Below are 23,988 nucleotides of genomic sequence, written 5' to 3'. Positions count from 1 at the left end.
ATTCAAATAAGTCTCTCTCAATAGATGGTGAGTTAGTAGTTATACAATGCTTTCATAACCACATTATCCTAAAATACATGCTTAATAGCTTCTGCAACACAAAATCATAAGGGAAGTTTTGAAATATTATCAAAACATATGGGTAAAATCCAGTTTAATCTTTTTATTCATAATATTGTTTTATCAGCAGTAACAGCCCTTTGTACCCTCTGTATCTGCTTTCAAGAGTTATAGAAATGAAGATGAGAAAAAGGGAAACCAATTGCATCATTAAAATGCTGATATGGATTATACCCTATATACCTTTTGTCTTTATGCTCTGATGATAAAAAATATCAGGACTTCCTTCACATGATGTAGCTGTGAGCCCCCTTCATAAATTCTGTGCATTCTCAAATCAACCTTTATTACAGCCTATGGGCCAGAAAGCACAACAATAAAATACATAGACCTGTAAGTATTAATAAAGTTTAAAAAAACAATATAAATCTTTCTGTGCATACTATATATCTTTGGATTTTATGCTGTGATGATAAGGCATATCAGGACTTCCTTACCACTGTATATCTGTGGGCAACCTTCATAGCTTCTGTGAATCTCATATATCTTTGGATTTTATGCTGTGATGATAAGGCATATCAGGACTTCCTTACCACTGTATATCTGTGGGCAACCTTCATAGCTTCTGTGAATCTTATATATCTTTGGATTTTATGCTGTGATGATAAGGCATACCAGGACTTCCTTACCACTGTATATCTGTGGGCAATCTTCATAGTTTCTGTGAATCTTATATATCTTTGGATTTTATGCTGTGATGATAAGGCATATCAGGACTTCCTTACCATGGTGTAACTGTGAGCCACCTTCATAAGTTCTGTGCATCCTTGAGCATCTGCAAATGCCCGGATTCCCAAACAGTTGGATGGATGTAAAAGCTTCATGAGGAAATGACAACACACTTCAACTACTTGAGGGAGTTGAAGGAGGCATGCAGCTGCCAGGAGGTTTTCAATCGTATCTTCCTTAAGTTCCAAACATCCTGTATAAGAGATTAAGGAACATAATCAGTTTTCTACCCATATTTGTGCATAACTTAGAGCCAGGTGTTAAGATCATAAAACATGTACGGAAATTCTCAGCCATTGTGACAGCAGAGGAAACTGAACTTTATGCAATTAGTACATCATTATGTTTTGATTTGGAAACCTAAGAGGAAAAAAATAACACAGTTCTCTCTTTTCTCTGTATTCTTCACTGAGTTCTCCTTTCTCCAGTATCAGCAGTTAGTCCACTGCAGTTCAGGAAAATCTGGCCTACACTATTACCCCATGGTGTTTGCATTGTACTATTAAACAAATTAAACGTTTGAAGTTTGAAGAGAGACATTCCTCTGAGACCTGCGTTCCAATTTTTCTTTCACTGATGGGCGGCAACTAAGGAAAACTGGCACCAATAGAACCTGCGTTTTAATATTCAGTTTTTAGAAGTTTTAATTAATGGATTAAACAGCATATACTTCATAAGTTATTTTACAATCTTCAACTTTACAATCTAGCAGTAGCCCTCCTAAAGAATACCAAGGAATCAGATTAGGGTTTTGTTTTTTGTTTATATTAAATGCCTTTCACTTCATTACTTTCACTGAGAAAAACTGACCTGCAGATTCAAGTCTAGATAAGTGGGAAAAAAGAAAAACTGTATCCAAATTTATCAATTTACACCCTCACCAGGACACTAATCCTGTTTCAGACAAACCATCATGAGGGCAAAATATGAGTGTATAGTCTAGCTCTTTGTATAGATGAAATGGCCAATTTTAATTTTTAAAATTTCTATTTTTTTTTACAGCCAAAAGGCCTGAAAACAAGTTACAAATAAAATCTGAGCTTGACATTAGATAAAGCAGTTTAACAGATTAAATATTTAATAAATATTAGATGATACACTTAAAAGCCCAACTCATTGATTTGTTACTAAAAACCTTGTTTTTATAGCCATAGTGGCTGTTGCCACTGTGATCTCAGGATTTTCATCTGCAAGTAAAATTTTTACATCCTCAGAAGTATCCCTTCCTGGTTTAGATTTTAAAATAGGCCAGATGACTTCCTGCTGAAGACTCATATAAAATTCACAATTTTTAAAATTACATCTATGCCTTTTCAAAATAATAGGCTTCATGTAACCATACTATATACTATACCTGCAAAATGGGTAACTGTTCTATTCTAAAGTATAAACTTCCTTTTTTTTTGAAGGGGGGTTGGATTAGTTCAGAGCGTGAAAGAGAGATAGACCTATCCTTTTATTTCCATTCATCTAGGTATGTGGTGTATTTCAGCTAAAACCAGTAACAATTAAAACCCCAGCTATGCATGCTCCCTTGTGGTAAGTCTGGTTGTACTCAGAAAGCCTTACTGCATGAGTGCCAACAATAAAGGTGAGCATGAAAGAAAAAAAAATATTAAATAGTTTTGGTTAATTTTCCATTCACTTAAATTTCATTATTGTCTACTGTTCTTTTGTTTGCTTCCGTTTTCCTTTTTTTTTCAGCTTTCAGGCTCATACAAATTACGACTTCACTGGTTTTTGTTCAATTAGTCCAAGCCTAAAAAGGAAAGATGCTCCAAAGTCAAGATAGACTCTGGATTACTAAATGGGCACTCTGTGCAGTACAGAATTGAGCTATATAGAATTGCTTTGCTATTTCCATCTTCCATCCTCCTTTTCAACTTCCAGCATTCCAGTCAAGTCTACAGTCCTCTGTTAATTTGGCTCTAAGATGAGGACAGCCAGGTTCTGTCACCAGCTGAGACTAAAATGGCTTGGAGTTGCTGCATTTTGGAGAAATCAACCTCAATAGACTAGAATAAATAGAACCGAAATGTAATCAGTGTTAGACTAGTCCCACTGAATTCACTGGGATTTAAATCATAATCAACTTAAACCCCTTGATTCACAATATCTACTATACTTGTAAGTGTTATTAGTTTGGATCCAACTCAAAATCAATAAGTAAGAATGAGACGTTAAATCCCAAGGCTTCCAAGTTTGAAGCAGGAATTGATTAAAGTGGGAATGAGAAAAATGCATTAAGTAAGGTGAGAAGATTTATTGGACATAATATGAAAATAAAGGCTATTGAGTACTTGCAGATATTAATAAATTTACCTCAATTTCTGTCAATTTCTGAGGAAACATTTAAATTTAATCTAGCCACCAAAGCATAAATTAAGTTAATAATCAGAGTGATAAATATTTCAGATGTTTGCCTCTTTATTTAAAACTAATTGAGTAGGATAATTTTAGGATGAATTAGCCACAGGGAGAAAAAATAAAGCTAAGAGATATTTTAAGCTATGATGATATTCTAGGCCTCAAAGGCCAATTGCTAACTGAAATTACACTTGACATTGATGCTGAAGCATCCATCATATTAATTTTTATGTTTTGGTTTAGATTGACATCCATCCTCAGGGAAGAATGAAGTAGAAGAGATTCCATTTATGAGTTTCTGAGGGGAAAAAAAATATTCTCATCACGCAACAGAGAAAAAAAGTAAAGGTAGCATACTGTCAGTTAACAAAAATGAATAAAGTTTGGGATGTTACAGTAATGCCACATCCAATGTTGATTATTAAGCGTGGAGAAGTCTAATGTAATTTTGGGATCCCTTTCTAACATGGTACCATCTTGGACAAGTATCTGTTCCTGCTTTATTTAAAATGTATAGCAGCATTGGGATGTAGTGCCTAAAGTGTTGGCTGCAGCCAGGGAGATCTGGGTTGAAGTCTGTCTTCAGCCACAGAAGCCCCCTGGGTGACTTTGGGCCTGACCCTTTCTCTCAGCCTAACTTACTTCACAGGGTTGGGATGTGGGCAGATGTTCTGTAGAAATAGGAGGTCCTGCGTACACCATTTTGAACTCCTCAATAAAAGGTGAGATATAAATAAATAATCATTTCCCATTATATGCAGGATGATAAACCCTAACACATCTCTTGGATATCAGATTGGGGAAGATGAATGGACATATTGTAGAACAAGAGCCCTCCATTTCACAGCCCCTGTGTCCTTCAACACCTTCACTTTTACCTCGGCCTCCAGAGATCTTCCGTATCCCTGAAGCATGGGGGAGAAGGCTGTTCCTTGCTCTACTCAAGTGTATATATTATGATGAATGTCGATACATGTTAAAAAAATACAGGTATGGCAACTAACTCTATTGTATTCCACTGCACAACATTAAAGAAGTTTCCTTTTGTATTAAAACAGATCTGAGAGGCACATGAATATTAAATAAAGCAGAGGCTCTTTAAAGACTGCCACAAGAGATAAGATTTTAAAAGTATATTGAGCTTCCCTCACCTGTATCTAAGGTATCTTTATTCCTGTCCATTCTCTGGACATTATAGACCTGTGGGATAAGGCAGGCCTGTCTATCTAGGCTCTACTGCCTAATCCACTGCTTCTCCACTTCCTCCCCAAGCATACTACAAATTGGCCATGATCAGCAAAGATACTCAGTGTGTTGAAGGACACAGGGGCTGTGAGATGGATGGTTCTTGTTCTAGAATTTGTCCATTCACATTCCCCAATCTGGTACTCGAGAGATATGTTGGAATCCATCATAATGTCACACATCTCACAATGTCACTGTGCAAATGCCACTAATTATGATTTCATTTTCTCCCCTTGGTCACCTATGGATGTCAGGCTTGTACCTGATGTTTCCATCTCAAAGATGTCCATACATCTCTAAATCTACTACAGAGTCCTGAGCTTCATCTCTTACACTCCAAGTAACATTGGGCTCTAACTGAAGATATCATGCTGTCTCTCATACATTTAAGAAAGAGGCCATTAAGCTTTTGTTATATTTTGTAACTTTTAAAAAACTTGGCTTATTTTGCAATATTATTACTACCAGCTAATTTATTATGAAACAAAGCAATCAATCAAGCCAGCATTGTATCAGGTTATCTTCTCGATTTCATTTGCATATTTCACCATTTGTAGTAGAATATCAGTTGGCATTCTCCCCATTCATCAGTTTACAGAGCACCTCCAGCGATTTTGTTCTAGGCTAGGTTTTAAAATAACTAGTAGGCCTGGATGCAAGAAAAATAGCTTGTAAGACAACATCTGAATAGGAGAATTGGCAGGAAAGGATGAATAGCTTCATCCATCTGCCAATCCTATATAACCTCAGATGTTGATTTAGGAGCCCATATTTTGCTTACAAATGTAGGATTTTCTCCACCCCTTCATAACAAAATAGTCTGACCTTCTCTAAGTACCTTCCTCTGATATAAGGTAGGGATGGTTGGCAGCAACTAGCCACTGTAAGCTGATTTATCAGCCCATCCTAAGCCAGTGATTTGTGTCACTCCCTCACCTCTATTTTTGAAAAGGGTGAGCATAGGATATCTGTCATCAGTTAAAATAGCAAAAGCAATTAACAGGTCCTGAGAGAAGCATGTAGCTACTCTTTTCCTACTACCATGGTTCTGAACAATAACAAACGGTAACTGAGGCATGAGATGTGAATTTTTAGAGAAGGGTTATCATGCACAGCTCCCACTGAATAGATAATGGACATGTGTGTGGGTAAATGAATAAAGCATAGGAGGATGGGAGTCTAAATGCAAACACCTCATTAAAATGAACTGAAATAATAATTATGACTAGGAAAGGACAAAATGGAAACACCTGTGATTTGGCCTACCTTGCTAAAATTTACAGATTTCTAATCAAGTAAACTATCAAAAAAGTTCCCTGGTATCCTTCAGCTCAAAGTGTTAATATTTCCTTAACACACTGTATTTGTGTGTTAAAGAAAGCAGAGAAACTGCAGGAAACTGTTATTACTATTGTACCAAACATGTGGAAGGAAAAGATTTATCAGAAACAACTTCTATGCAAACCTTTTCATTTATTTATTCTCATGCAACTTCTAGGTATCTTTGTATGCAGATAGAGGAGGAACATGATCACATCCATGAGTTCTACCCAGATTTTGCATATATTCTATCCTATGCATATATAAATTGCATTCACCCATTTCAGCCCTGAACACACCCTTATTAACCTGTTAAAAAATGCAGAGGCTCTGTGTTTCTCAACCTTGGCAACTTTAAGATGTGTGGAATTCCAGTTCCCAGAATTCCCCAGCCAGCATGCCGGTATAGATCAACGCAGATTCTGCTCCTTGCCCTGAGAGAGTTGATACAATGCATGTCATAGGAACAAAAATATATAGTAAATAAATCTAGGAACTCCCTTGGAAGTATTCCTAATAACAGAACTGGCATGCTTTTGGATAATACAAGTGGACATTTTTCCCATTTGTAAGCTGTAGAACTCACTAGGTCAAATAACTGATATGCTAGTGGTGTAGTTGCGGGGCAACTGTTTTGATTTAAAACAAGACAAATGACAAACGTGTTGGATGTCAGCATTAACTGTCAGTCCTTGCACAAACAAAACACTCCTGTAAATCCTGGATCAACTTTGAGATCCATGTGTGCCATACCGTAATGTGAATGAGTGCATTGTTGCACAAGTGTAGCACAATACTTCTCAACTCTTCTCAGATGACTTTAGGAAATTTTCTCTTTGTATCAGCTGCTCTATCAAGTTTGTGGTACGGAAGCTTGAAGTAGATCAAGGCTTAAACTAATAGCTTGGCAATTATGTGTTCTGTACCCACATGTGAAAAGTATCCATTTCCATCCTAGCAAGATTAAAACGCTCTGCTGTTTCTATCATATTACTCATTATCTGTTGCATAATAGTGTACAGCAGTTTTACAGAGGATAATAGCTTTACATGGTGCTTTCATTACTACACTGTGGTTTGAAATAATTGATTTAGAAGTGAAAATTGCCATAGACACGTGATGCAGAAGCAGTAAGGTGATCCTTGAAAGAATGAATGTTTTGTTTTAATGGCTGCAGAGATGGATAGAATATACATGAGCTTAAACATTTGAACAAATAAGGTTAGATCCAAAGGCAGGGTTAAAAAAAAAAAGAATCAAAACCAAAATCAAGGACTAACTTAAAAGGGGTATTTCCTTAGCTCCTTAACTGAGAATGATCTCTGTTCTAGGAAAAGTCTAGAAACATCCTGTTTTTTGGCTGATTTGGAAAAAAAAAAGAGAGAGAGAGACTAAAATCAGAAGCACACCTTATGATTGATTCTACTCCTTTCAAAAAACAAAACAAAAACAGTATTGCAACTGTTTTTGCATCCCTACAGAAATTGAGATTATGCAAAACTTTCTCAGTTCAACAGCTAAGCGTTCTCTGCTGAGATTTGACTTTTATTTAATCGATTCCTTTTGCCCTGAGATGTTTTCCCTGCCTAGTGTTCACTTTACTGCTCTTCTAGAGCCAGAGTAAGATTTTTTTTTTTTTTGAATTTTAGTTGTTCTCTTTCTGATGCTGGCTCAGTTCCTGCGCTTGCTAAATATTGTTAGTGTGGTGTCTTTATGTTCAGTTGTTTTGTTAAAGTTGGGTGACAGTACTTGTTTTCTTTATTGTGCTGTTGTGCTGGTGCAACTGACTTTGATAAAATAATTTAAATAAAAATAAACAAATGAGTGCTATGATCAGAGGGTGCTCTTTGCATAATTTGTTAGTCATTTGAGAGGCATTGAGCAGATTAAATATTTACAGGACATCTTTGAGAACTCCCAAAGATGGCTATAGGATGTCTTGGGTGCAACCGTGAACATTTCAAATCAGGTATTAAAAAAACAGTAGCAACAGTAAGGACAGACCACGGAACAACGGACTGGTTTAAGATTGGGAAAGGAGTACGGCAGGGCTGTATACTCTCACCCTACCCATTCAACTTGTATGCAGAACACATCATGCGACGTGCTGGGCTTGAGGAATTCAAGGCTGGAGTTAAAATCGCTGGAAGAAACATTAACAATCTCAGATATGCAGATGATACCACTTTGATGGCTGAAAGTGAAGAGGAACTGAGGAGCCTTATGATGAAGGTGAAAGAAGAAAGTGCAAAAGCTGGCTTGCAGCTAAACCTGAAAAAAACCAAGATTATGGCAACCAGCTGGATTGATAACTGGCAAATAGAGGGAGAAAATGTAGAAGCAGTGAAAGACTTTGTTTTTCTAGGTGCGAAGATGACTGCAGATGCTGACTGCAGTCAGGAAATCAGAAGACGCTTAATCCTTGGGAGAAGAGCAATGGCAAATCTTGATAAAATAGTTAAGAGCAGAGACATCACGCTGACAACAAAGGTCCGCATAGTTAAAGCAATGGTGTTCCCTGTAGTAACATATGGCTGCGAGAGCTGGACCATAAGGAAGGCTGAGAGAAGGAAGATCGATGCTTTGGAACTGTGGTGTTGGAGGAAAATTCGGAGAGTGCCTTGGACTGCAAGATCAAACCAGTCCATCCTCCAGGAAATAAAGGCAGACTGCTCACTGGAGGGAATGGTATTAAAGGCAAAAATGAAATCCTTTGGCCACATCATGAGAAGACAGGACACCCTGGAGAAGGTGCTGATGCTAGGGAGAGTGGAGGGCAAAAGGAAGAGGGGCTGACCAAGGGCAAGGTGGATGAATGATATTCTAGAGGTGACGGACTCATCCCTGGGGGAGCTGGGGGTCTTGACGACCGACAGGAAGCTCTGGCGCGGGCTGGTCCATGAAGTCACAAAGAGTCAGAAGCGACTAAACGAATAAACAACAACAATTAAAACAAACAAAACAAAACCTGAAGCCCACAAGGCCTTTTATCATAATTCTTGTGGATTGCCCTATTTATTATGAGATTTCACAGCATAGAATATTTATATTTCACATTTCTATCCAAACTTCCAGACAAGGCACTTCTCCTTCTGTGTGTGTGTGTTTGTGTGTGAGCATTATTACATTTATCAAATTTTACTGGAATTCAACCATCATAGTTTCCCACATATTTTTCCATCACTGCCTCCTTTATTTCTTACCAAAACAAAATGAGTTATGAAACACAAGCTCTTCTGCTGCCATTCTCATAATAACACTTCTGGAATAGCCTTATTGCTTGACGCAATAAGACAAAAGTGCTCATGATATTGAAAAACAGCTTACACATTTGAAGTTATATTGTAATTGTGCCACTTATTTTCCAAAATAAATTTTAATTTTCTTATTGAGATCAGCATCATGAACATGTGTTGTTTTGAGAAATAACTTTAAAAAACTGGGCGGGGGGAATCATAACTTTAAAAAACTGGGAAAAATTATTGTCTTTACGTGCTCAAATGAGACAGTTATTCAAACTTCGTGTCTACTGATAGTAACACATTTTTTGAAGATGATCTAGGACAGAGTTATAACTTTAGAGGACAATTAGTACTACTATAATTTTCAGTTGTGATATTTTCATTAAGCAGAAAACTCACATTTTGGTTTATCCCTTGTCCATCCCTAAGATTCTTACAGAAGCTGCTTGTTAATGTTGCAATGAGTAATCACTAATAAATGTCAAAACAGTGGAAGACTAAAAATTGATCAAGAACCAAATAGAAATAACCTCTTAATTATTTCAAACTTTTACTAACAGTTCTGGATTTGATTACATCTTTTTATTTCTTGTATCTTCAGAGATCTTTTGCAAAATCCAGCAACATACTGTATATTGCTCCTTCTGGGCCAGAGATGAACAATTCCTGCAGCTGGTGGGATGAAACATGTTATGATTTTGAGACATTCTCTTTATATTTAATATTATATTTAATGATACAGTATGTCTTAAAACAATTGGCAGCTTATTATTTTGATTCAAAGTGGTCAACTGTATTCAAATAAATTTTATTTTAAGAATCATTTTAAAAATGTGAATTGTTTTGAATACGGGGAAATAAATTTTGAGTTTCAATTAATAGTTTTCAAGTAGTTTTGCACTTGTTTGCTGATCCCATTCAGTGCACAGTAATTCCTGCATGTTACTATTTGTACCAGGGCAAATTCAAATAAATTCAGCCAGAAAATAAATATTTTGCTAGCATTTTTCACAAAAGCCTATATAAGAGCTCACAGGGAAATTCTACAGCTAGTTTCCTTTGCCCTCATACAGCAGAATATCCTGGGCATAAGGGCATTTTATGGATTGAGAGCATCTTGCCATCTAAAACACTCTCAGTCCAAAACGAATTACTGTAAAACTGTTTTGGCTGCACGGCATATGTTTTCATTTATTTCTTCTTGTTTTTAGATCTCCTTCAACGCAGCATTACCCTGTTCTCTGCCTTTTTAAGCAAATTTGCGTCTACATTTTGCTATGCATCACTCTTCCGCAACATGGTTTTTCAAGTAGTCCTCACTCACACTGAAGCACTGAATAGCCCTGTAGTACTGTGGAATCTGATCCGTTTACTGAAACCTTCATACGAATTGAGGCCATTTCTACCCCTGATAACGTGACTGCAAACACTAAAATATGCCTACGGAAAGCTTTCAAAAGGTTTTTCACAGTGCATGGGAATATTTACGAACTACCGTTTATGAGCAGCTAAGGCATCTACATTTGCAAGACAAAGCCATGCCTCTCTGCACGGATACACAGAGAAGCTGTGTGGCCTTGGAAGACACAGGTGCTGTGCTCAAAAAGAAGCGTGCTGTCTGTGTGTGTGCACAACAACCTTTTGAGTGCTATGCAAAAGCCTAATAAATACAAAGCATAAGGTCATGCCAGAGAACGGTCCTAAAAGTGATTAGTTACTGTTTACAACTACCCATGTTTAGTCAGTTCATTTTGTGTGCAAAACCAACCTAAGGTGTGAATGAACGAATTCATTTTCTATGCAAACTTATGTTTTTTTTCTAAAATTAAACAAAACGAATCTGTACCATGCCCACTTTCTCCACCTTTGTCAATCTATGTTGGCATCATTAAGTGGAGATTTTCCACTTCCCAATAAATGGGGGTAGATAGTATGTATGTGTGCCTAGAAGGGCAAGATGAAGACCAAAAACAAACTAACTAACCAAAAAGAAAAAAAAAAGCAAGAACAACCTTAGTGAATTGAATGAATTGGGTTATTAAGGTACTCTATTTATAAAACCAATTCCTAGATGCATATAGTAACCATTCTCTTTCACACACAAGCCATCCTGATTTAAACAAGCTACATACAAGCAGGCACAAAGACACCCACACACACACATACACTTTGCCAGGAAGCAACAAAAACAATACAAATCAGGATGTATATGGGATATGCGGAAGAGGTTGTTGCATTGGGAAGGGAAGGGAAGGAAAACACAAAATAAAAGAGGATGCAAATGAGAGGAAATGCTAATGAGTCAGAAGAGGAGAGAGAAGGAATATTTTATCAAAGCATTCCGAAGTGCAGCATAAATTCTGATAGTTATGCAATTCTCAAAGCAGCCAACAAATAAACAAATAAAAAAAAAATACGCCAGGCAACATGTGGTATTTGTCATCAATGTTAGTTATGAAATTACTCATGTCTAGTGTATCACTGTTTGTGCGTGTGCCTTCAGGTCAGCTGTTCACTCCTGGCGACTGCCAGGACTAGTCCTTGCAGTCTTCTTGGCAAGGTTTCTTAGAAGTGGTTTGCCATTGTCTCCTTCCTAGGGCCGAGAGAAAGTGACTGGCTTTACGCCTAAGGTGGGACTGGAACTCGTGGTCTCCCAGTTATTAGCCAGATGCCTTAACCATTACACCACACCAGCTCTCTAGTGTACCATTAGCCTTGTTATACTACTGAATAATCTCATACTTGGATTTGTGTTTGAATTACTATAACTGCAGATGTGTGTATGCCTGCTTGCAATATGTAAAAACAATTTATTCAGAAAACATCAATTCCTGCCTATCAGCTGCTTGCGGGATGATTCTTCATTTCTTGAAGGGCTTCAGATGGCTAATCCACAAGTGTAATCTTGTTTCAGTATTCATACAATATATGGTCAAACTGGGAAAGATTTACTTCCTACTGCATATTGAATACCCTTTTCTATACAAACAGAGAGAGTGAAAGTCTTGGTCTAATGATTTGGAAAGTTATAAAATTAGTACTCTGCCTAAACAAGCATAAATTGCAGCAATATGTTACTTGTACATTTGCATAATGCATACCATTTGAATTAAACAAGTCCTAATGAAACAGTAATTTCATTTATGCTGTAATGAAACCATGTATCGAGTTCATATAACAACATTACATCCAGTATTCCCATTCTAGTTTTCACATTGCTTAATATTCATTTAACATATTTAACAAAAGGGGAATACACACACAGACACACACACACTTCAACCTGAATCAATCCTCTGCAGGATGAAACCCTCTTCCTTGAAATTTATGAACCGAATGTACCATGCTGGTCCAGTGCAGATCGGTAGAGAGATTTTTTTTTAAAAAATATTTTAAGTTTCTTGTCTGGGTCTTGACTGATTGACGTTCTTTCTTTTCGTTCATTTTTTTCCAGACTCAACATGCTGAAGTTTAAGATGATCTTTACATATTGGCTTAAGGCATTCTTCTGAGAATGCTGCATTGCCAGAAAAACATTATAGCTTATCAAGAAATATTTACAATTTTACAGTTTAATTTTTTATTCTTCTTCTTAATACCTACCCTGTAAAAAATAATTTGCTTTACTTAATAGACTTTTCAATCAAAACCTTGGTGTTTCAGTACTGTGTTTGCTATTCTGCTAATGAGAATGGAAGTTTATAAAGCTAGGTTTAAATATATCTTTCATTTAACACACTGCTTTTGATCGATTGTTTGGGGATACCAGTGATTAAATATCTAGATATACATGTAGATATATATATCTAGCTATAGATACACACATATGTATGTACACACATACTCAAACATGCATCCAACATGTTAAACTAATTTGCTTTGCGGAAGTGTTGGATTTTCCATTGGATGCATTACTCGTTACATAATATCTACATTGCATTAAGGTATTATTGTAATACGGAACCTATACATTGTAAGCAATGCAAACATTTATCCATAGAACCTGGTGGCCTATGATTATGAGTGTACTCTAGAAGGACATTCATCAACTTCTCTGTCCTTTGGGTTAAGGAAAAGTAACGGACATGGGCAGTCTACTATGTAACCCCAGGAATGTTTAGTTAAACATAGATAAGAAAGAAACTGGCTAAATCTTTCTGACCTACATTCCAGACCAATTTCCAAATCAACATATACTGTATTTGCTGTCATGTTTGAAAGGGGAAATCTTCCAGGCAGAGAGAATAACTATGATGGGTATGGTGAGGATTCATTAGTTGTTGGGAGAAAGAATTCAATGTTTTGAGGTCCACCTGTGGTCTCATTTGGAGACAGCAGAATAACTCCAAATAGACTCAGCTTATGTCTCTGTAAATCAGCAAAGGCTCAAAGAAACCATATTGCCAATTTTTGACCAGAAAAATGATGGTTGATGGGTTGTATTATCGGCGAGGCCAATTCTCTACCCATGACACAGAAGAAGTCAGAAAATGAGGGGAAAATATGAGCAGACATTTGGCATGTCTTTTGTTTCCTTTAATGGAGTTCTATCTTCACACAAGCAATTCAAACATTAACAATTGTTTCCCACATTTATTGAAGTTCAAAATAACATAAATATTGCATTTTCACCTGGCTGAATATCTTTTGCTAAAGCTTAAACAAAACAATTGGAAGTAAACACACCAAGTTAAATGGAGCTTACATGCCCAAGTAATTATACACTGGACTGCAGTCACATCCTGAAATATTAATTTCAACATTTTATTTATTGTTCCTTTAGTTTTGAAATATCTGTCTTAATCAATATGTTAGTTGCTTTGAGAATAGAGAAGAGAAAAGCTGAAGGACAAATACATAATATTTCTGACAATGGACTCTCTTGGGAGAGATGGCTGTATGAATGATTGGTATGAGCTTTTGGCCTTAAAAATTTATCAGTACGACACTGATTAACCCATTTTCTCGGGGATCAATAATAGTGTGTTCAGAAGTATCAGTCTGAGATTCCAAGTTATTTTTCATGTAATGTTTCCTTAAGTTATCTAGCGTCCTAGGAAAGAAGAACAGAATTTTAAATTTATGGTCCTTGACCAGAATTGGACCCTAGGAAAGAATACACATTCCTCTGGCTTCAGCATCACATGAATAACACGAGAAACCAATTTTAGTAGATTTAAGTCCAACTGTGTTTTAAAAACCATGGAGGAGACAGGAAACTGTCTTTACTGATCAACAGGATGAAGTAATGCCAGGGATGGTAAAATAAAGTCAGGATGATGCTGACAATAGTGCAATCAGAGCTCTGCCTGTTTTTTATGTGTACCATACACGGGATGCATATGAGAAAAAGGCATGGCTTCAACTGCCCCATGGTGACCATCATCTTGTCTTTCTTATCATATTCTGAGCAATGCATTCCCATCTGCAATCTGTTCCTTAACCACCAAGCTGTAGTAGTTATAACTATGAATGTCTTCAATTGTTTTGCATTTTAAATTTCCAGTCTTCCTACAAACACAAATTTAAGGTAAACGAAATACAGAATCATCTCTCCTTATAGACAGAAAAAAAAAATTCCGATACATATTCAATTATTTTCCCCCTAATAGCAATGAAAAGTACAGGTAGTCCTCAACTTACGACGACAATGACCATAACATTCATTGTTAAGTGGTATGGTCATTAAGTAAGGCATCACATGACTGCGCCTGATTTTACAACCTTTTTTGCCGTGGCTGTTAAACGAATCTAGCTTCCCCCATTGATTACGCTTGTCGGAAGAGGTCTGGGAAGGCCGCAGATGGCAACCCCGTGACTCTGGGATGCTGCAGCCATTGTAAATACATGCCGGTTGCCAAGCGCCTGAATTTTGGTCGTGTGACTGTGGGAACACTGTGATGGTCGTAAATGTGAGGACTGGTTGTAAATCACTTGTTTCAGTCCCATTGTAACTTTGAATGTGTGTACATCAAGGACTGCCTGTAATGCTACTTTCTCCATATTGGTACTGATATAGGTACCTCCAGTTTGGAGGCAAAGTGTGAAACAACTGCTGATACCAGATAAGCAACTTTGGGATAATACATACAAACAATTCCTCCATCAGGCCTTAATATTTTGCTTTACTACACCTAGCATGAAATAGCTGTATATATTAAGTGAAAAGTCATCTAGGCGCTCTCTTGGTGCTCTCTTCTACTGGAAGTCTTCTACTGACTGGGCAAAACAGGCACAAAACCAACAATCCTTAGAAGAACAGTGATGTGGTTTTGTATGAATTTCACAAGTATAGCATGCCACCTTTCCCAGTTCCTATTATCTATTAATCCAGATTATACAAACTGCTGGTGTATTAGTACTCTATTGTTGTTAAAGAAAGATGAACAAAAGAATCAGGGTTCATTCCTGAAAATATAATTCAATGCATTTTGGTACCTGTATATGCAAACTGAACAAGATCCCAAAGTGCCCCAGGGTCAATGCCTTCCATTTTGATTTCTTCTTGCTTGGCTTCACAAACATCATTTGTAAACATGGCAGCAAAGTAATCCGAAACTGAGCTGAGTACAAGCCTGGGGGGTGGGGGGAGAGAGAGAAGGAACACACCTATCCATTAATGTATTATATTTCAGTAGAGTTCAGCAGTCTAGCTCTGCAAACGCTCAACCAGCAATAATTGTTGTAAACTTTACACACTTCAAAAAGGCATGACAACATAGCCCATTCTGGCCTGCCACAAACATTTGTTTGGAAATACGTTCTGCTGAATCCCATTCTCTTCCAAGCAAAAGTACAGAGCAGCCTTCCTGGGCTGGCAATTAATAAAGATCAATAAAAGGACTCACAAAAAGTGTACGTTGAAGCATCAAATAAGTAGCAGAATATTTATTTTGATTCAGGTTGTTTTTGAAAAAAAATAAAGTCACGTGTTTATAGCGTATGCCTTGTAGGAAGAGAATTCTCTTCTCTTCTGCTTCTTCCCTCCTTCAGTACTGCAGTCTACCCTTCCTGCAATTCTGAAATTCCAGATCCATATATAAGCCTCTCTCTTCCATGTCTAATTGCACATAAGAAGATGGGACTTTCTGTAGTCTGTAGGAATCCTTTTCCTCTATCTTGGCTTCCGGACCATTCCTGCACTAATCTAGTGTGCTTGTATTTTGCATGGAGCTACAACAACCATACTTGGGCTGGAAAAGTTCTTCGTGATGGCGATGAAGGCAAAATAGCATTTTTCTCTTCCACAATTTCATCCTTTCGGTTTCATCTAACTGAGCCTTTTTGAGTAATACTGGGTTTGGGGGTGAGGTGGGGGGTCTTCCCAGCAAGAAAGAGAACCACTGATAGCTACTTAAAGCTACTTCTGTGTCTTCCAGCTTCCTCATTTTGGACATAATGTATCAGAGTCCCCAGATGGTTAACTGTATTTCAGGGTTTTTTGGCCATTCCCTAATGCAGCTAAGGAGAGCCCTGGCTAATTTCTCTTGACATTGGAGCTCTGCCTTCTCCTTGGAGGAAAACTCTTCCAAAGGGCTTAGGTCAATGACTGACTCAAGTTCTCAGCCACCTGGTAGTAAAAGAAAAAATCCAGTACATACCATGAATAAGAAATACTTCATTTTATCTATTCTGACTGTGCCATAATTCATTCTAAGAAATAATGAAAAAAATGTTGCTCTCCATATATAATTTTATAGATTTCTATCACACCCTCCTGCCCTTTTCAACAATAAAATAAAGCTGGAAATGTTGCAATCCGGCATTAGTATATTGCCGCAGAGACCAGTGATATAGACTCTGTTCCTAGGATATCAAAGATTTATACAAACATTGGCAGTATTGGCAGTCTTACATTTCATTCCTTGAGTGATAATCCCCATCATAAAATTTGCCTTTTTTTTTAATACACCAGCTGTCTCCTGGGTTGAGTCATCAAACATTAGAAAAAGGAAAGATAGGGCTGTAGCAGTGTGATATTTCTCATATTACAGTTACATGAAAAGAAAAGAAAAAAATAAAAAGTATTCATCCCTTTTGGATTTTCTGGTTGGTTGGTTGGTTTTCTCACATCTCTACTACTGAACATTATCAGCACTTAACATACTGATGTATAAAGGGAGTCTGAGTGAACATTTGACACCAAAGTTTGGATCATGCCTCATATATTTCATAAATAAAGTTATCCAATGGTCAGGGTGGCAGTGTCGAAAACAAACTGCCCGTTTAGATTCAGTATCTGACTGCATCACTTTAGTTCCAAGAACAGCAATGAATCACTTCCTGTAATTGCTATTCAGTTCTTCACACCACCACGGAGCATTTGGGAACCCCGCTTTCACGGCAAACCGCTTAAACTCAGTACGTTTTCAGATTTTCTAAGATGAACTGCCTGTTCCAGGTCTGACCATAACTTGTTTTTAGGGTTTAGGGCTGAACTTTGACTTGCTCATTCCAAAATACTTCACACATTCTTTTCATCCGTTATCTTGCGGGATTGCTGCAGGTTTGATGTTATTGCCTCATTGCGTAACCATCATGCTTCAGCTCAGTGACAGACCGATGGTTTGATATTCTGTTAAGGGTCCTGGGGAGGCAAAACATCACAAGCCTTACTGCTACACCCTCCTCCTTGACAGCTGATACGATATTCATCTTGTGGAATGCAGCATTTGGCTTCTGCCAGTTAAGTTGTCCATGTAGTCAAAAATTTCTACTTTTGACTTATCCATCCATACCTCACTCTTCTAGAAGATGGCAGATTCACCCAGGTGCTTATGGCAAACTTGAGATAAGCATTAATATGCTTCTGGTAGAGTCACAAACATGGTTAATTTGAGCCAGCCCTGCCCTAAGGAAATCTCACAGATTTTGGTCCCAGAGTGAAGTTCTCATGATCCAACAAGAACAGTACCCCATTTGAAATACATCTCTGAAGTCCTACTTTTTGAAAAAAGAGTATGTATGCCTAACTTCTGGAAAAGTTTATAAAAGCATTTCTAAAGCTCTGGAGCTTCAGTGATCCACAGAGTTTTAATCTGGAGAAGATCTAGAACAGTAATGAGCCTTTCCAAGCATGGCTGGCTTGTCAAAATCACTGCAAAAATGCAGCACAAAATTGTCCAAGAAGTTAAAAGCCCTCTCTCGTCTTAGCTAAAGTTGGTATTATTGATTGCACCATCATAAAAGCACTGGGGGCGGGGGGTGGGGCATTCATGGGAGACTAGCAAGGCAAAAAAACAGTAGCTATCTCTTTAATTAAACTGATTGAACTAAGTGGGATTGTTTTTTCCACACTGGCACATTGCACATTGAATAATGTTGCTTATGAAATAAACGAGACAAGAACTAAGCATTGGCTTTCACTCAGACTCCCTTTATATATCAGTAGGACCTCTGATAAAATATGTTGTCAAAAATATGCAGAGAATCAAAAAATCCAAAAGGGCAGATGAATGCTTTTTCACAGAATAGTAAGTTAGGCCCTACAGCTGGACAACTGGCAGAGCAATTTCTAGATTGCTTACAAGGAACAGGGCAAGATCCAAAGCCCAGACATGGAATAGGGGTCTCAGTAGTAGGATGATAGATTCTAGTTGGATGTTAGGCCCATTTCTTTAAAAATCAAAAAGCGGTGTTCTCCTCTTCAAAGGAGGTATTCAAGCAGAGGACAGACAGCCACCTGTTGAAGATGTTTTCATTTGGATTTCTGTTTAGAGTAGAAACTTGATGGCCTGAATGGTTCCTTTCTTTCTTTCAGTGTTTCAAGTGTGATGTGGCAAAATCACAAGAGGAAAAATTCTCCAATTTTTCTACCAATTCTGAGTTAAGAGAATGTTTTTTTTTTTTTTCTTTCTTTCAGAGAAGAAGAGAATTTCAGTGAAATGCTCATGAGAAGGACAGTTGGGAGGTGGCCAAGGGTATTGGTGATTATTCTCTTTCATTACATAATTATTTCTTTAGTGGCATGCAGTCTCCTGCTTTCTACCCTTTCGTTAAATCCTAAACGGAAGCATTGTCTCCTTGCATTTTTCAATGGCAAAGTGTGGGCAGCCAAGGAGGCTTGGGAATGTTGGAAAAATTGGCACAGACAAGTAGTTCCACCACCTTTGAAAACAAAGTAACTTTGAAAACACCTCAAGAAAAATTCAATTAAATTCTCAAGTAACCTGAAAACGAGGGAGAAAAAGATAAGGTGCTTTTTTTTTTTTTTTGGCAGAGTAAGAAAACTTCTGAAAAAGTGTTGGGGTAAAGCTTGGTTGGTTGGTTGGTTGGTTTGCCAAGATTTATATCTCACCTAATCTCCCAATTCCAGGTGTCTTAAACATGAGATGAAAGAACAGTAAAATCACACAGTTGGTTCATAAAACTGATAAGCAATAAACAAGCCTGTTAAAAATTATAAATAAATGTATAGCTTCCATTATCCAAGTCTGAATATTCTCTTAAGGAGGACTCTTTTTATCATCTTCTGAAAAATCATTAGGGAAGGGAACACCTAGCTTCAAGGGCTATCAACTTTGTATAAAACTTCCCATTGAAATAAAGAGATAGTCCTCATAAAGTGGTAAGTACCTTATGCTACAGCATATGCCCTCAAGAAAAGCTTGCTAAGAAGACTGAAAACTGGCTGTGAGGACCTGGCTCAGCAGTAGGGAGAGAAAAGATGCAGCCAAGTAACTCCCTAATTAATCTAAGTAAGTAAGCATGCAATCTAATGATGGAAGTTTCAGGAGCTTTTCCTCTGAAAAACTGACTTTTGCCTGTTCTGGGTACACCTTTCACTGGATGGACAATGTTCTTAGAGAAATGTGCGACTTAAATTTCTTGGTGGTATGTCTCTGCTGGATAAATCTGACCAGAAATGGTTGCCTTATAGAGTTTGGTTAGAGATGATGGGCTGTTGGCATTTTCCACATAGAAGCAGGTAGCAGTACAGAGTGGTTTCGTATGTAACAGTGAGTCTTATAAGTCTGTTGAATATTTCCATTAACACCTGTTTACCAGATGTAGAAACACTTTCATGGATGTAGGCAGGATATCAATCTGTTTATAAGATTTGTATCCTGCTTGTCAGCCACAACAGCACCCAAGGTGGCTTACAATATTAGCCATATAATAAAATCACATAATAAAATCATATTATCTTCATTAATAAAGCAAGATTATAATTATATAGCCCCCTGGAGTCACTTGTGAGATGGGGGGCTATATAAATTAGATGATAGATAGATAGATAGATAGATAGATAGATAGATAGATAGATAGATAGATAGATAGATAGATAGATAGATAGATAGAGGGCCAGTTTGGTCTAGTGGTTAATGCAACAGGCTAGAAACCAGGAGACTGTGAGTTCTAGTCCCACCTTAGGCATGAAAGCCGGCTGGGTGACCCTGGGCCAGTCCCTCTCTCTCAGCCCAAGAGCCAATCAGGCGTGGCATGAGAGTTCTAGTCCCGCCTTAGGCATGAAAGCCAGCTGGGTGACCTTGGGCCAGTCCCTCCCTCTCAGCCCAAGAGCCAATCAGGCGTGGCATGAGAGTTCTAGTCCCGCCTTAGGCATGAAAGCCAGCTGGGTGACCTTGGGCCAGTCCCTCCCTCTCAGCCCAAGAGCCAATCAGGCGTGGTATGAGAGTTCTAGTCCCGCCTTAGGCATGAAAGCCGGCTGGGTGACCTTGGGCCAGTCCCTCTCTCTCAGCCCAACTCACCTCACAGGGTTGCTGTTGTGGGGAAAATAGGAGGAGGAAAGAGCATTAGGTATGTTCACCGCCTTGAATTATTTATAAAAATAATAAAGGCAGGCTAGAAAAAAGATTAGATAAAATTTTACATTTATTTATTGCATTTTGTAATAATTGTAATGGGTCTGGTTTTATGAGATTTTAACATTTCTGATTGGAGTTTGATTTTATTGTAAACTGCCCAGAGTCCCTCTTTTGGGGGAGATGGGCGGTAATTAAAGTTGAATAATAATAATAACAACAACAACAACAATAATAATAATAATAGACAGATATAGAGATAGTAGATAGAATAATAGAAACTTCTGGTCAAAAAGAAGGCTTTGCCCATACGCATAAAACTAAAAGTCAGGAAATCAAGAAAACTCCATGAAGTTGGTTTCCACCAGCTTGGTACTACTACTCCATTTTTTCTCCAGCTCTGCCTTGAAAAAACAAAGGGGGGGGGAAAGTCACAGCTGTCACTGACAAAATAAAAGTTAGCCTGAGCATTTTTCTCTGCAGAATATACTCAGCTGTAAAGGATGTTCCTGGACAGTGGAAAGGAAGAAAAGCCTAAAACTCCCCTTCATTATGATCAACAAGGGAATCAATCCCAATGGGAAAAAAACCTCCACATTTTATTTTGCATTCCGATCATGCATCTAAAGCAGGTGAATGCCTGAGCTTTTTGAAATATGTATTTTATTAATTTATCTCTTTTTTAACACATAGCAAAGCTGCAATCACCAGAGTTCCTTCTTCATGTGTGCAGTGTTTTCTCTTTCTCTCTAGTATTTAACCAGATGCAATAATAACCAAACATGCCTCATAATTAATCTCATTCAGGAAGCCTTCCTGAATTCACAATGTGAATTTCTGGACTTCCGAGGGCGGCAGGTGGTCGTAAATTTTGGCTGAGAGGGGTCCTGCCCTATTCAGTGGAAAGGTCAGTTGTCTTCTAGATGTCATTTTCTTCTCTCCAATTCCTGACACACTTCAAAAATAATGAGCCTTGTTTCTTCCATGGGCTGTTACATAATATATGGAGTCCAAAGGATCTATCAACGCAGAAATTAATTGGATATAAATATAATGGGTTTAAATTTTCCAGAACTTATTTAATCAAACCTTCTGTTTCCACACATGCTTCAGTTTCCCAAACTGAAGTGAGTTCTGCCAAAATCGGAACAATAGGAAGATCACAACAGGTACAACTTCTTCCTACACTCAGAACATTTAACATCTCAGTTGGCCAACATATTTGTTTTCTGAGTTGAGTTTTCTTGGAAAGAGAAGTCACAACTGATGTTATGAAAACTTTCTTCAGTGCATCCCAACTCTGCAACTATAATCCTCATCAGAAGACGTGGATCACCTAACATTTCAGTTCTTCAGGGATGGCACAGCGATCTTCGGCTCACTATTTGTAACAGGAAAGGTGTCATCCAAAGATTCCAGACTGGATTCTTATGGTAAGTTGTATGCATTTTAATTGCCATTAAAAAGAAAAAAGTTGGACTCACAATCCATTGACATAACTCAGTTATGAATACTATGGGACAGGTAATTATGCAGTCAATAGAAATTAGTTTTAATTCTCCATTCCTGTGCTCACCTATAGAGACTGCTCCCCCTAGTATAACAGAGTGTATCTCTACTCCCTACAGAGTTATGGTGGAGTGAAGTGGGCTGGTGTGAGGATTGTGCTGTCAGTGCTATTGTTTGCTGCCATCCCTGGAAATGCAGTTCTCTCTGGAAGTATAATTTGTAGCACAAATAACATGCAACACTGCAAATCTACTGGAACATGGAAAATGCCACCATGCATGTGATAACCTTCTGCAGTGCACATCTCTTTTGTGCAAAATGTGTTCAAAAAGGGGAAAGTGATCATGTGGTAATATAAGATAAGAATGTGGAGACTTTCACCATAATAAAAGGGTTTTATTTCAAGTATCTCTTGTTGAAAGCCATGAAGACCTCATCTGCAGTGAGGCACTGGTGAACGAATAGAAGGTCCTCTTGATTTCTGTCTGAAATGCAGCTATTTTCTTCTCTTCCATAAAATAAAAAGTGTGAAAATCCAGGCTAACTGTTCACATCATTTTGAGATCAGTTCGTGATGAACTGTATTTGATTCATTCCTCCCTACTGACTGTAATGTGGATCAGGAAGATTAATGCCCAGTTGATAACAGGTGTGGATACCGACCCTGATTTTTTACATTCTGCAAAGTATCAAAAAGCTGATACTTAAGAGTAAATGTACATATTGTAGCATGAAAAAATAATGCATACGTCTTCTGCTTTTCTGCATAAGTTTATGGCCTAAGAATTTCTAAACCTAAATGATAAATATTGATGCCATAAATGGTTTTCATCTTCTAAACTTGCTGTAGTAGATCAGGTGTAGAGAACAGGTGGCAAGAATTGATTCTTTTTTCCAAAAAAAAAAAGCCTGGTTATTACATATATAAACAAAGGCAGAAATTCACAGGCCACATGGGGAGACCTGCAGAGCCCTCCCTATGCCATCCATGTCAGACAATAAATGTATTTCTAATTTGCACATTTCAGTGCATAAGCATTTCACTTATGCATGATGTGGAAATGTGGGTGCGTTGTGCACTATACAGTATGTGTCAACAATTCTAAATGGAAAAGTTGCTTTCAAATAGCCTGGAAATTTGAAACAGTCTACCAGTATGTTTGTGTCTTTAACTATAAACTGTGACTTAGCACTTACATTTTCCTGCTCCAAAAAGACCTGACTGCTACTGAACTGAAATAGCTATTAAACCAAATTCAGTCCAGATACATACAAAAAACGATTTTCCCATTTAATACCAACACTGCACTAAAAGAACAGAATTTGCATTTTCCATATAAAAACTTACTCTGCAGAATAAGTACTTTATTATAACATATATATGATGCTACCTAAATGCTAGAGATTTTTTTTACATACAGATGGGATCAAATAGCTGCGGATAAAAAGTTTAAGCCTCCTCTGCTCATGTACCAAAGTCACAATCAGTCTTCAAAAGGAAAAGTACAAAGAACTACATGCATTCTATTACCTAGTTTAAAGAAATTGTTTTAGGTTTAATGGGATTTTATTAGAATTTTATCATATATTTATTTGAATTTTTATTGTATATTTATTCTATATTGTAAGGAGATGGGCGGTGACCAATTTGATAAATAAATAAATAAAAATAAATCTATCTCTCTCTCTTTCTC

The 23,988-nt window shown here is 37.5% G+C and overlaps 1 protein-coding gene across 2 annotated transcripts in view; it reads right to left on the bottom strand.

Moving 5' to 3' along the window:
* The window catches only part of KLHL1 (kelch like family member 1), a 116,329-nt gene that overhangs the window by 64,026 nt on the left and 28,315 nt on the right, over positions 1 to 23,988 (bottom strand). For both annotated transcript variants that reach the window (XM_063304542.1, XM_063304543.1), the window contains 2 exons: positions 15,462 to 15,598; positions 846 to 1,042 (listed from right to left, as the gene is read on the bottom strand). In XM_063304542.1, coding sequence (XP_063160612.1) covers positions 846 to 1,042; positions 15,462 to 15,598 — 334 coding nt within the window. The remainder of the gene's footprint in view (positions 1 to 845; positions 1,043 to 15,461; positions 15,599 to 23,988) is intronic.

Source organism: Candoia aspera, chromosome 5, assembly GCF_035149785.1.
Source record: "Candoia aspera isolate rCanAsp1 chromosome 5, rCanAsp1.hap2, whole genome shotgun sequence".
Taxonomy (NCBI): Eukaryota; Metazoa; Chordata; class Lepidosauria; order Squamata; family Boidae; genus Candoia; species Candoia aspera.
The sequence above is the reverse complement of the archived record's forward strand: the minus strand, read 5'-3'. Positions and strand labels throughout refer to the sequence as shown.